This window comes from Halichondria panicea, chromosome 9, assembly GCF_963675165.1.
Source record: "Halichondria panicea chromosome 9, odHalPani1.1, whole genome shotgun sequence".
Taxonomy (NCBI): Eukaryota; Metazoa; Porifera; class Demospongiae; order Suberitida; family Halichondriidae; genus Halichondria; species Halichondria panicea.
The window spans coordinates 6,919,570-6,933,089 of record NC_087385.1 but is presented as its reverse complement, the minus strand read 5'-3'; the positions used below and the strand labels follow the sequence as shown (position 1 = coordinate 6,933,089).

The window sequence follows — 13,520 nt, the reverse complement described above, 5'->3', positions numbered from 1 at the left end:
TGCTTACAGCTGCTGAATAGATGGGCGTGGCTCTTCTTTAGGCCACCACGCCCACCTGTAGATAATAATTTTTGCCTTGGTCTTTTCAGTAACAAACTGACAGTACAGGAGGTTGAAGAAATAGAAGATAGAGGGAAGTGGAGGTCGCTTCGTGTTGCTGTGAGAGGTATATGGCTAATGGAAGTATCTTGTCCCGAGGTCCCTGAAGAGAGTCCCTCTCAGATAAGGTCAGCAGACACTTGGTTACAATGTGGTGCTCTGTAGAGTAGTGGTGTGAGTACTAGCTTGTGTGTGTATGGGCCACCTATTACACTGTACTAGCTTGTGTGTGTATGGGCCACCTATTACACTGTACTAGCTTGTGTGTGTATGGCCACCTATTACACTGTACTAGCTTGTGTGTGTATGGGCCACCTATTACACTGTACTAGCTTGTGTGTGTATGGGCCACCTATTACACTGTACTAGCTTGTGTGTGTATGGGCCACCTATTACACTGTACTAGCTTGTGTGTGTATGGGCCACCTATTACACTGTACTAGCTTGTGTGTGTATGGCCACCTAGTACACTGTACTAGCTTGTGTGTGTATGGCCACCTAGTACACTGTACGCTGGCCCAAGACCACTCTCTAGTATAAACGCTCTATTCCTATAAATGTGTAATAAATTGTTTGCATGTAAGATAACTGAAGACATGTTGTATGATTTGTACGTGTAGGGAACCAAAGCGAAAGAGACAAACTCAAAATAACCTCAAAATACAAGCAAACAAAAAGTGAGTGTTCATCTCTTTACCACAACTCCCAATGGACAAGCATTGCCAGTGGCATGTTGTAGCTTGCCTAGGAGAGGCCATAATTATGGCAATCTGTTAGTGTGGTTTATCATTACTTAACACTGTGTTTACACTGTACAGAGCCAGGCCGGCCTCTCCACTGAGACGCTCTGCTCGACTTATCTCCAAGCAGGAGGCCAACAGCTCTAGGAAACGAGACAGTAGTCCGTCTGAACCAGGCCCCTCCACCAAGAAACAGAAGGGAAAAGTAACCAGTGACTCAGAGACAGTCAGCGACTCAACCAGTAAAGATCACTCCGAAAGCATTGATAGCAAGCGATCAATCAAACGGAAAGCAGCTGACAGCCCATCCAATCGCAAGGGGAAACAGCCAGCAAAGAAAGGCACTTCTTCTAAGAAAGGGAAGACTGCTAAATCCTCAAACAAAAGGTACAATAGTGTCCACTAATGGCTCCACTAATAGGCTGAGACATGTGGCTAATTGTGTGTGTATTACATGTAGTGTACATAAGTGGGCTCCTGGCAACTCTCTCCCGTCATTTGCTGAGTTTGCAGGTCTACCCATGGCTAGTGAAGCGTAAGCCCCTCTCGTTATTGACCTCTAATTATATTTATTCTCTCCCCCTAGCAACAAGGACCCTCCTCCTCCAGGTGAGTACACTGCAGGCGTGACACTAGAGGGACTCTAACTGTGTGTGTGTGTGTGTGTGTACTACAGGTGCTAGTGGAGGTGCTGACTCAGCAGGTCCCAGTGGCACTCAGAGGGATGACCCAATGGACCCTCTCGCTGAGGAAACACGGAAAATGCACGGTATGGACATATGCATGGTGTGTGTGTGTGTCGTTCCTTCACTGTGCTGTGTCTGTGTAGCCATGCTAGAGGCGAGGGGAATCCCCGCTCACTTACTAGGCTCTCTGGGCGCAATGGGGTCAAAGATGCAGCACATCCTGCACAGTAAAGTCCTCTCATCCACCAACAGTGAGTGCTTATACAATGGTTGAAGGTACATGTACTTAGTGTCATGGTACTCGTCCCCTCAGACTCGCGTGCCCAGAGCCTCCTGACAGGTATAGAGAGTGCAGAGGATGAGGGACTTCAGTTACAGGCTTGTATTGAGATGGGACAACTACTGGTAATGGGCAATGAAGAGACTATCAGTGGATTTCCAGTCAAACAGGCAGTCCCTGCTCTTGTAAGTCAACCCCCACACCCACCCACCCACACACACACACACTCACACACACACACACACACACACACACACACACACGCACGCACACACACACACACACACACACACACACACACACACACACACACACACACCTTTAGATTAACCTGCTCTCAATGGAACACAACTTTGATATGGTAAGTCGGATGCCATTCCTTAAGTTTGGAATGTCCATTTCAATAACTCTAGTAACCTCTATTGTACCCTTGTGTACAGATGTTGAATGCTTGTCGAGCGCTCACTTACATGATGGAGGCTCTCCCTCGCTCCACAGCGGTGGTGGCTGATGCTATACCAGTCCTAGTGGACAAGTTACAGGTCATTCAATGCATGGACGTAGCAGAACAAGCACTGTCTGCTCTCGAGCTGCTCTCAAAGAGACATGGGAGAGCAGTGTTGGCGGCTGGGGGGCTCAACGCTTGCCTCCTCTATTTGGACTTCTTCTCCATAGCCCCTCAAGTGAGTAGTTGGTAGTAGCTAGCTATCTTTGAGAACTCTTCCTGCAGCGCAATGCTCTGAGCACTGCAGCCAATTGCTGTCAATCTGCTAATGATGGGGACCTCCCCTGTGTCATGGACGCTCTCCCTGTACTGGCAGGAAGACTACAGCATCAGGTAGGAGGATATCTTCCTATCTATGGGACATCATGATCATTGTGTGTGTAGGACAAGGCCTCTGTGGAGAGTTGTTGTCTGTGCTTCTCTAGGCTAGTGGACAACTTCATCAACAACCCAGTAAGCCAACACGCACACAATAGCTGTCCTGCTGTATTATAGATTCTACAAAATTAGTTCAGATTTGAAAATAAAGCCACAGGGCAAGTTGAGTCGTCGCCCGACCCAACTTACTTGACAGGATTATGATGTACTCAAAAGTTTTACTTATTGATTTGTAAGGAAATCGAACCCACGCCCACTGCCCTAACTGTGTGTCTATTACATGTGTATGTGTGACATTGTGTACTGTACACAGAGAGTTCTGACAGAGATAGCCTCTCAAGGTCTCCTGCCCAACATACAGCAGCTGGTAAGGATCATCAACTGAGTAGAGAGCTAGCACTGATTGTTGTGTGTGTGTGTGTGTGCAGTTGGTCATCTCTCCACCTGTCATCAGTCCCGGGATGTTTAGTACAGTCGTGCGAATGCTCTCTCACCTCTGTGCTGTGTGCCCTCCTCTTGCTGTCGACCTCCTCAAACTTGGTGAGTTGTGCAAATGTTCGCAATTAAAATATGTTTGTGCCTAATAAAAAAACACTGTATTTGTCATTACAGTAATTGCATTGTATTATCTTTGGACGGCCATAATTTGAGTTTGGATGGTCTAATTTCAACAGTTTAATGATTTTCTGGTAGCTCAAAGTGAGCTCTTTCAGATGGCTTATTAAAATCAAAGGTCATTTTTGAGACCTTTTTCTACAAAAAAGCGTGGGCTATTATAGCCCATGGTATTTTGTCAAAAACAGGCCCAAAATAGACTTTGATTTTAACACACCATCTGAAAGGCCTCTCTCTAAGCTTTCGGAAAATCATAAAATTAACGTTATTGGACCATCGGAACTAAAAAGTTATGGCTGTTCAAAAGATGCAAAAGGTTCTAATAATAACTTAATTTTGAATGGTCCAAATTCAATAATTTTCTGATTTTCTGAAAGTTTAGAAGGAGCTCTTTCAGATCGCTTGCTTAAATCTCAAATTTAAAACGGGCCATAATTTCTCATTTTTGGGGAAAGACCATGGTGGGGGAAAGTGAGGTCAATTAAGAGCTGAACGTATCATCTGAAAGAGCTCTTTCTAAGCTTTCAGAAATATTATGCGATTAGACAACCGCACGCAATTTATTGTCGTTCAAAGAGGTTATCCAACTTTGGTAATTTTCTGTTTTGATAGCTAACTTAGAGTGCTCATAACTTGTGCATTTTCACAATTAAAAGATGCATTTTGTAGTCGTTTGAACAGCCTACATGTATCTAATGTAGTGTACCTCTTGTGTACAGGTATTGCTGACACCTTGCATTACCTCCTGATGGGCTCGGGAGAACTGACTCTAGACAATATTGAGGTAGGTAGCACTGTTAGAGTACTACGGTTGGTAGATGATGTGTGGCTCATTGTCCCTGCAGTTGGTCTCTCGTTCTCCCAATGAGATGTATGAGATCATCTCACTAGTTGGGTACGCCCCCTCCCCACACACACACACTGTCACAGACTAACCCCCCCCCCCTATACTCACAGAGAGCTGCTCCCTCCATTGCCCAGGGATGGGGTGTTTGGTGTAGAGGAGCTGTTGGTGGTGAAGAGACATGCACCACTCACTGTGAGTACACTAGCTATCATGACAGGGAGGTTATATGACTGTGTGTGTGTGTGTGTGTGTGTGTGTGTGTGTGTGTGTGTGTGCAGAGCCAGTGGGAATGGCAGGACACTCAGCAAGGATGGAGGCCATATGGACGCATAGAGAATAGGATCATTGAGGTAGTAGTGTGTGCAGTGTGTGTGTGTGTACGCCCACTCCACCCTCCTCCCATTGTAGGCTGCCCATTCAAGCGGTGAAGAGGAGTGTAACATTGCCGTCATGGGTAATGTCTACATCATTGACTTCACCACCATGCAACAGGTATACCCGCCCCCTCACTCCACACTTCTCACACTCTCCACACCCTCACAGATCAACGAGGACACAGGGACTTCGCGTATGATCCACAAGACTAATATAGATCCGAGCCATATTGAGGAAGGGTCAGAGGTCACCAGCCAGGACGCCCGCCTGAGTGCAGTGAGGGAGGAACCATCTCTAGGACGAGGATTTGTGGGAGCTCTATTTGGACCACTCTATGAAGTGTTTGACTCCACAGTGAGTGTTAGAGTTTCTGTCTCTCATTGCTGTGTGTCTCTCTGTCTCTCATTGCTGTGTGTCTCTCTGTCTCTCATTGCTGTGTGTCTCTCTGTCTCTCATTGCTGTGTGTCTCTCTGTCTCTCATTGCTGTGTGTCTATAGGCTGGTCCTGCCGTGCGTATCAAGTGCCTTAAGACTATTTTAAGGATCATCTACCACTCAGAGTGAGTACTCTATAACCTCTAAGCTGGGTTCATGAATGTATATTAATGACTGTATATGTTGTATAGAGCTGAGATGCTCACTGAAATTCTCAAGGACATTCCAGTGTCAAGGTAAGGCAACCCCCACCCCCTCGCCCACACTCCACACTCTTTACACACCCCCACAGCCACATTGCCACCATGCTCAAGTCCCAGGACTATAGAGTCATCATTGGTGGGTCTAGTAATGTACATACTTACATGTATATGATAGTTTGGGTTGTGGTCAATAATGATGTGTTGTTCAGGTGGTGTCCAGATGGCCGCTACTCTCATGGAGAAGTTGCCCACTATTTTCAGACTTTATTTTCATCGTGAAGGAGTTATTTATCAGCTAAAGGCTCTGCGAGACACACCACTCAAAGCATTGGCCACACCCAAACAGGAAGTGTACACGCCCCCTCCACCACCCGCCCCCACTGAAGCGGCACAGAGAACGCCCACATCCACTAGAAGGTACAATATTGTACTAGTAATATTACTTGTAGGTAATTAACCAATGTTCTAATTAACCAAATTTTCTGCAGGAGATTGTCTGATATGTTCCGTAAAGGCAAGCGTCAGTTGCGTAAGACTCTTCGTGGTAGGGCTGAGGAATCAGATGTGGTAGTTCCTGTCACGCCTCCTAACGAGGGAAACCCCCCTCCTCCAGTAATAGTGGGTGGGGCCACTCCGGAAGGATCTTCATCATCATCATCCAAGGAGCGTTTGCAGGAGTGGATATGTCAGCAATCATCTTGTTTCCTTGAGAGTGTGCGTGAGGACAGCAACCCAGCACTGGAGGTGGTCACAAGACTAGCTGATGCCTCAGAGAGACTCCATCCAAAGTCACCATCATGTCTAGCAGCACTCTCTGTAAGCCAGTGTGCGTGTTTGAGTGAGCGAGAGTGGCCTTATGGACACATTGATTGTTATAACCGGGCTTGCAGTACATTTCATACATTCTATTCTAATCCATATTGAATATTGAATTGATTGCAGGCTCTTCATTCTGTGCTGACTGATCCAGGCAGCAATATCTCTGCCTTTGAGTTTGTCCACTACCAGAGCCATGTGGCCCTCCTCTCCTACCTGAGCAGTGAGGGGCAGACTATCCCCCTCAACACAAGACTACGTCACTTCCTGCACACCTTCATGGGCCTACCAGTAAGCCAGCCCCTGATATAATTATGTACACTGTACCTTTCTGTTGTATCTGTCATACAACTATTATATATTTGTATGTTCTATTGTACAGGAGAAAGGCACTTCACTGGACTCTTGGGTGAGTATAGTGCTGATAGTGGTAGACCTGACTGTGTGTGTATCTTCTTGCCCCTATGATTAGAGTCCATCCCTGTCGAGCGGAGTGAGTGCACTGCTAACAAAGATCCACAAGTGTGTGAGTCAGTTGGAGCAACTTCCAGTGCGTCTACACGAGGGACCAGGACGCAGAGGCTCTCAAGCCATGAGGTTCTTCAGCTCTCATCAGATCAAGTGTCTGTTGGAACGTCATCCATCAGCCGTGGGCGGTGGGCAATGGAAGCGTGGTCCACTGCGTATAGACCCCCTCGCCACTATACAGGTAAGTACACTGTGTGTGTGTGTGTGTGCATGGTTGGATATTATTATCTCCTGCTGCTGTAGACACTGGAGCGGTACATGATGATGAAAGGGTTTGGTAGACACAAGAAAGGAGGAGATTTAGAGTGAGTGGGTTAGGGTCAGAGTGCATATACTGGTTGCTTTGCTGCAGGTCAGAGGAGAGTGAGGTGGATGACAGCTACATCATGGTAAGCTGCTCTCATGTATAATGCTGACTCTTCACTTATACACACTGTTGCAGATGATGGGAGGCCCTGGACAGGGAGCAGACAGGTACACAGTAGTGCCCCGTGTGTGCACTATATGATACTGATTATACTCTGTGCTTGTTGCAGGCACATAGTGGAGTTCCTGATAGGGGAGATGGTAGTGCCGTATCACATGACAGTGTTTGAGGCTATCCGTCAGTTCTCCCTGGGTGGTAGTGGAGGAGGGTCCAGTGCTGACAGTGAAGATGACATCACTCCACTGGGAAGACCTGATATATGGATCAAAACACACATCATTCAGTGAGTTACTCTAGATATAAGAATGCCACATCTACAAAGTTGTGGGTTTTCTATTTGTATTGCAGTGCTTGCAACAGAGAATTGCCTAACAGCAAAACCATAATTACATGTTTATTACATGAACAACACTAACATTTATATCCTTAATTTACATAACATTATAATTTTAGTTATCACTTGACATATCTTGTACAATACTGTTAATGATCTGAAAACTTATATTGTCCAACAATTACATTTACATGTAGATAATAGCCTAAAACCCTAAACCTGTACCTGTATAGGCAAAGATATCTGGGAGTGGCTTAGTGGTTAGGGTGGTGGCTTCGTAGATCATATGATAGATAAGGCGTGGGTTCGATTCCCTCTTGGAGGACTTTTCTTCATTTCTTTACAAATCAATAAGTAATTTCCCTACTTGAAGCAAGATTGTACCATTGTACTGTGTTGTGTCCCCCTCCCCTGCAGCTATCGTCCCCTGGGTGGCGGTGATGGAGGTGGTCCAAGCACATCTGCTAGTATCACACGATCACTCTCCTCATCACTTCCCACACATCACTCACACTCCACACGTAGGAGTACTGAATCATCCATCATTGGTGGACCTAGGCGACGCCCCACTGCAGGGAAGTTCCCTGTTGCCGTGGATATGCCACTCCCACTTCCCCTGGAGGGAGCTCCTAGACTAACGAGATCTGCTGCTAAAGCTGCTCAACCATTGCGCAGTCAATCTGACTCTGCTATGCAAGCAGTGAGCTTACACAGAGAAGAGGCAGTCAAAGAGAAGAAGAAGAAACAGCTTCCATTGCACAAAGCTCTTCAGAAGGCTGCTGATTTGAACAAAGGTGTGTATACTGTGGTACAGTGTGTACTGTAGGTGCAGGTGCGTGCACTGTGGTGTGTGTACTTTAGGTGTGTGTACTGTAGGTGTGTGTGTGTGTACTGTGGTGTGTGTACTGTGGTACAGTGTGTACTGTAGGTGCAGGTGCGTGCACTGTGGTGTGTGTACTTTAGGTGTGTGTACTGTAGGTGTGTGTGTGTGTACTGTGGTGTGTGTACTGTGGTACAGTGTGTACTGTAGGTGCAGGTGCGTGCACTGTGGTGTGTGTACTTTAGGTGTGTGTACTGTAGGTGTGTGTGTGTGTACTGTGGTGTGTGTACTGTGGTACAGTGTGTACTGTAGGTGCAGGTGCGTGCACTGTGGTGTGTGTACTTTAGGTGTGTGTACTGTAGGTGTGTGTGTGTGTACTGTGGTGTGTGTACTGTAGGTGTGTGTGTGTGTACTGTGGTGTGTGTACTGTGGTACAGTGTGTACTGTAGGTGCAGGTGCGTGCACTGTGGTGCGTGCACTGTGGTGTGTGTACTTTAGGTGTGTGTACTGTAGGTGTGTGTACTGTAGGTGTGTGTACTGTAGGTGTGTGTGTGTGTACTGTGGTGTGTGTACTGTGGTACAGTGTGTACTGTAGGTGCAGGTGCGTGCACTGTGGTGTGTGTACTGTGGTGTGTGTACTGTAGGTGTGTGTACTGTAGGTGCAGGTGCGTGCACTGTGGTGTGTGTAATTATGATGATTATCTGTGTGTGTACAGTGATGGATGATCCTTGTGTGCCTGTACTGTGCCTACTCAAGGCTCTTCATGCTCTCAGTCAGCACTGGAGTGATCTCTACCCTGTGAGTATAGACACCGCCTGTCCACACACACACACACCCACACACACACAACACATGCCCACACACACCCACACACACACACACACCCACACACACACCCACACACACACACACACACACACACACACACACACACACACACACACACACACACACACACACACACAGGGGTTGGCTGGCAGTCCTATTGTACCCAGCAGTGAATTCATTAGCAGCAAGCTCACGGCCAAGACAAACAGACAACTACAAGGTAGGCCCACCTCTGTGTGTGTGGGTGGGTGTCAGTGTGTCTCCTCAGATCCACTCAATGTGATGACCTCCAACTTCCCTCTCTGGGTTCGTCCATTGGCCACTAACTGGTGAGCAGCTAGTGTACACGTGTGTGGTCATATCTCTAATACCGTGTACCCTTTCTCTAGCCCGTTCCTCTTCCCCTTTGAGTGTCGCCAAACCTTATTCTATCTCATGGCCTTTGATAGGGACAGAGCACTGGCTAGAATGCACGTGAGTACCAACTTCTCTTATTAGTTGTCAGATATTGTACGCCACCTGACCCTGTGTAGGAGCAGCAACCAGAGCTGTCTAGTAGTGAGTCCCAGGGAACTGTCGCCCCACGACTGGAGAAGATGAAACGCTGTGTAACAAGAGACAATCTCTTGACCCAGGCTGAGCAGCTACTAGATGAGCTGACCACTTCCAAAGCTGTCTTGGAGATACACTACCAGGATGAGGTCTGTCTATGCAACCACTATACTGTTACCGTGTGACTGCTCTTTCCTTCAGGTGGGGACTGGACTTGGCCCAACACTAGAGTTCTACACTTTAGTCTCCAGAGAGCTACTCCGATCTGACCTAGCCATGTGGAGAGGCGACCTTTGCCCCCTACCAGGAGTCCCTCAAGGTGTGTGCCCTAACTCTGTGTATACAGGTTTGAAATGTCATTCTGTAGCTAGCTGGATCCTTACCAATTATACACAACTGCAGGTGCTAGTAGTGTGTCTCAGTACATCCACAGTCCAGTGGGTGTGTTCCCGGCACCACTGGGACCCGGTACAAAGTTTACAATGGTAGAGGAAGTGTGCTCCAAGTTTAAACTGTTGGGCAAGCTCATGGCCAGAGCCATCCTTGACTCCAGAATGGTATGTGTACCAACATTTATACTAGAAGCTGTAATGTACACACACACGCCCACACACACACAGTTGGACATTGCTTTGAGTGAAGCATTCTACAAATGGATGTTGGGATTGGAGCAGACGTTCACAGCCCAGGACCTACAAGACGTGGACCCTGTGGTAGCTCGATCCTTTGCTCAGCTGGCAGCAGTGGCACTCAAGAAGCACACCCTCGAGAGCGACCCACTACTCGTGAGTGTCTGAATTCCCATTGCTTATGTGTGTGTGTGTCTAGTGTGTTGTTGTCACTGTATGATACTCCTTCATCTCCTCCTGTGTAGTCTGGCAAGGCTCTGGCTCTAGGCATAAGCACACTGTCACTGGAGGGAGGGGGCACTGTGGAGAGCCTGGACCTGGACTTCACTCTCATTGGATACCCTGACATTCAGCTCAAGGTATTCACTTAATCACTGTATTACTGAGTGTACTGTACTAACCTCCTCCCTGTAGCCTGGAGGTAGCGACATCCCAGTCACCATACACAACCTGGATGAGTATCTCAGAGTATGTGTTGTTATCACACTATGGTTGTGTAATGAGTATGCTCCTGTCCTTATAGCTGGTGGTTGATTGGAGTCTTGTGCGGGGAGTGACCAGACAGATGGAGGCCTTCAGAGAGGGCTTCAGCTCAGTGTTTCCTATATCTACTCTGCATGGACTATTCTCACCGGCTGAAATGGACACTCTGATCTGTGGAGCACACCTCCAGAAGTGGGACATTAAAGGTACTTACATTATGTTATCCAGCCTCTTGGCTTGTGTGCTAGCAACCTGTATGAACGAATGGTCCATTATTGGCCACCCCTGTGCATGTGATACACTACACCCTTACTCTAATGTCCCCAGAGCTGATGGAGGCGTGTAGACCTGACCACGGCTATTCTCATGATAGCAAGGCAGTCCAAATGTTGTTTGAGGTATTGAGCACTTATGATACAACAGAGCAGAGACACTTTATCCAGTTTGTCACTGGCAGCCCCAGACTACCAGTTGGAGGTATGGCAACTAATGTCAGATACTAATTAAGTAGCTCTTACTATCATAAGATGGTGTGATTACTGTATACTTTTGTGTTACGTACAATAAGTATGTTTGCTAGCTTAGCTCTCACCTCCCCCTCACCTCCCCCTCCCTGCTCCAGGCTACAATAAGTATGTTTGCTAGCTAGCTCTCACCTCCCCCTCCCTGCTCCAGGCTTCAAGGCTCTCAGTCCTCCACTAACAATAGTGCGCAAGACTGTAGAGAGCTCTCAAAACCCTGACCACTTCCTGCCCTCTGTCATGACTTGTGTTAGCTACCTCAAGCTACCAGACTATTCGAGTGTGGAGATCATGAGGGAGAAGCTACACTTTGCCTTCATGGAAGGCAGGCACTCCTTTCATCTCTCCTAAACTAACTATCTGATATGTATGTGATCAGCATCGTAATGCCAAAATTGTTATGATCAAAAGTTATTTTTGTTGTTGTGCAGAACTCTCTCCCTATCATATCAGCCGTGCATTGTGCAGTGTTTGAGTGTGTGTAGAGCATCAGTTGTGTTGTCTTTAAACCATGGAATTATGAAAAAAAACATTATTTGCATGATGATCATGACACCAGGATTGCATTGGGTAAAGGGTCAGTTGACATACTTGATCCAATGACGGGAAGTCACACAGTTCATACACGCCCTCTAATCTCAGCACACGTGCGTTGGGGGACACTGCGCATGCGTATAAATTACACTGCGGTGTATGGGACAAATTTCGCAATCTACCCGCAATACTCGCAACACCTTGTAGCTAGTACTCCTGCGGTCTCCTCCATGGGTGGGAACTGTCGGTCTCCATGGCATCTCCCTGGAGACTCTGACGTCAATGGTCTGGAATATTCTCAGATCCAGTTCCAGAAGCTCAGTTCCTTTGAAGTTTAAAGGAGAAGCGAAGTGTCTTGCTGGAAGAGGTGAGTTTCTTTGCTTGTAGCTCGCATGTTTGCAGGAATGTTAGGCTAGGAAGCCTTGTGGAGCATTGTAGCATTGTTTGCTGTCTATTTGGTCATGTTTTACAGATTGCTATTGACTCGATTTTTTTGCAGATGCTGTGCAAACCTTCCACTGTGTTGCAACCATTGCGAGCCTACCGCTGTGTTGCAGAACCATTGCGAGCCTTCCACTGTGTTGCAGAACCATTGCGAGCCTTCCACTGTGTTGCATAACCATTGCGAGCCTTCCACTGTGTTGCAGAACCATCGCAAGTCTTCCCGTGGAGCAGCGTGAGCATTCTCCAGCCATGGAAGGATAGAGCTGGATCATCCGAAGCCGTACCGCAGGCTGCAGAAGCTATTGTAAGTTGAAACCGTACTTCTGTAGTTTTGCAATTGACTAGCTATAATTATATAGATTATGTTGTTCACTCTGGCCTTTGAGCATATCCGTGTTGCGCGCTGTTTGTTGGAATGGAAGGTTTCTGGTTGGATTATTTTGCTCTTGTATTCCTAGTGTTAAAGTGTGGCCCCTTCTTGACTGTGAGGTGTGTAGGTCATGCAGCTTAATAGATACATACTTGCCAGCAAAGCGCACATTAAATGCATGTATGCATGGCTAAACTCGTGTCGACAACGCTTTTTTGTTATGTTAATATACGCGTGGCTAAGAGTCATTACCTGCATGGCCTTGAACCCTTTGGTAGGGGGAGGGGGGGGGGTGGTGTCCGTAGCACTCAAGTAATCATTCAGAATGTGTGTGGAAGGTTCTTCAACAGTCGGGTTGCACGACAGCATCTTCTTGTTCTTGAAACCGTTGTCGAACCAGCCTTCGGGGTGCAACGATGGATTACTCATGGCATTCCAGTCTATTGAGGGAGCACTCTGCTGTTAGTACCTGCCTAAGGGGAAAGCAGCACAGGATCCTGCCATAATTGGGAGTGTTAAGATCTCGTTGTCAGTTCCAATAGTTAGTTAGTTAGCTAGGATCATTAGAAATAGCTAGCTATAATGTAGTTAGACAACTGCTGCTTCTTGGCTTATGCTAATCTGTTATGACGGCTTTTTTAGGATCTTAACTCTATGCCTATACTGCACATGGAATTGGTAAGTTCAGGCTTTAACTAAACCTAGGTGTGCCAAGGGAACTGTAGCCTTTGACTGGATTAGTGAAGAGTAGTCTTGAGCACTTGTGCAAGCCTTGCATGCCAGGCTTGTTACAACTGGAGTCGACAAGGGCTTCAAGAGCAAGGAGGTGTTGTCTCTGTGAGTCTACTGTTGTTGAACCATCCCACACATTCTGGTTGATTACTTCTGTGCTCAGTTAATGGTACTCACAGTCACAGGGTCCCTTTAGTTTATTCTGCCCTTATTGTATTAGTCCCTTGAGCAAGGAAACTACTGGTGATAATGTTTGTTATGGTGGTAATTGGTTGGTATTTGTTTTCTACAGTTGTGGAGATTTGTTGATTGATCGGTTTTGTTCGAACTGCGCTCAAT

At 46.9% G+C, this 13,520-nt stretch overlaps 1 protein-coding gene across 1 annotated transcript; it reads left to right on the top strand.

The window, feature by feature from the left end:
- Nucleotides 1–47: 47 nt before the first annotated feature.
- LOC135341863 (E3 ubiquitin-protein ligase TRIP12-like) lies at nt 48–11,654 on the top strand. The gene is made up of 46 exons (XM_064538541.1): nt 48–227; nt 720–776; nt 918–1,226; nt 1,300–1,374; nt 1,426–1,448; nt 1,516–1,608; nt 1,669–1,776; nt 1,839–1,990; nt 2,131–2,166; nt 2,246–2,488; nt 2,536–2,643; nt 2,695–2,763; nt 3,002–3,055; nt 3,117–3,228; nt 4,023–4,087; nt 4,149–4,198; nt 4,261–4,342; nt 4,429–4,500; nt 4,559–4,642; nt 4,694–4,879; nt 5,023–5,084; nt 5,151–5,195; nt 5,252–5,298; nt 5,372–5,579; nt 5,651–5,978; nt 6,105–6,269; nt 6,361–6,387; nt 6,451–6,687; nt 6,750–6,811; nt 6,859–6,895; nt 6,949–6,980; nt 7,043–7,216; nt 7,685–8,061; nt 8,804–8,886; nt 9,055–9,136; nt 9,185–9,245; nt 9,306–9,390; nt 9,450–9,617; nt 9,670–9,787; nt 9,871–10,025; nt 10,089–10,253; nt 10,343–10,456; nt 10,512–10,565; nt 10,621–10,786; nt 10,908–11,057; nt 11,256–11,654. The coding sequence occupies exons 1-46, from the start codon at nt 178–180 to the stop codon at nt 11,450–11,452; spliced, it is 5,427 nt and encodes a 1,808-aa protein (XP_064394611.1). The 5' UTR covers nt 48–177; the 3' UTR covers nt 11,453–11,654.
- The last annotated feature ends 1,866 nt before the right edge of the window (nt 11,655–13,520 follow it).

Excerpts from the sequence above, each read along its gene's own strand:
- LOC135341863 (XM_064538541.1), top strand. The coding sequence starts at position 178 with ATGGAAGTATCTTGTCCCGAGGTCCCTGAAGAGAGTCCCTCTCAGATA. Across the intron at positions 6,688-6,749 it reads ACCCCCTCGCCACTATACAG|ACACTGGAGCGGTACATGAT; the intron begins GTAAGTACACTG and ends CTGCTGCTGTAG. Across the intron at positions 6,812-6,858 it reads AAGAAAGGAGGAGATTTAGA|GTCAGAGGAGAGTGAGGTGG; the intron begins GTGAGTGGGTTA and ends GCTTTGCTGCAG.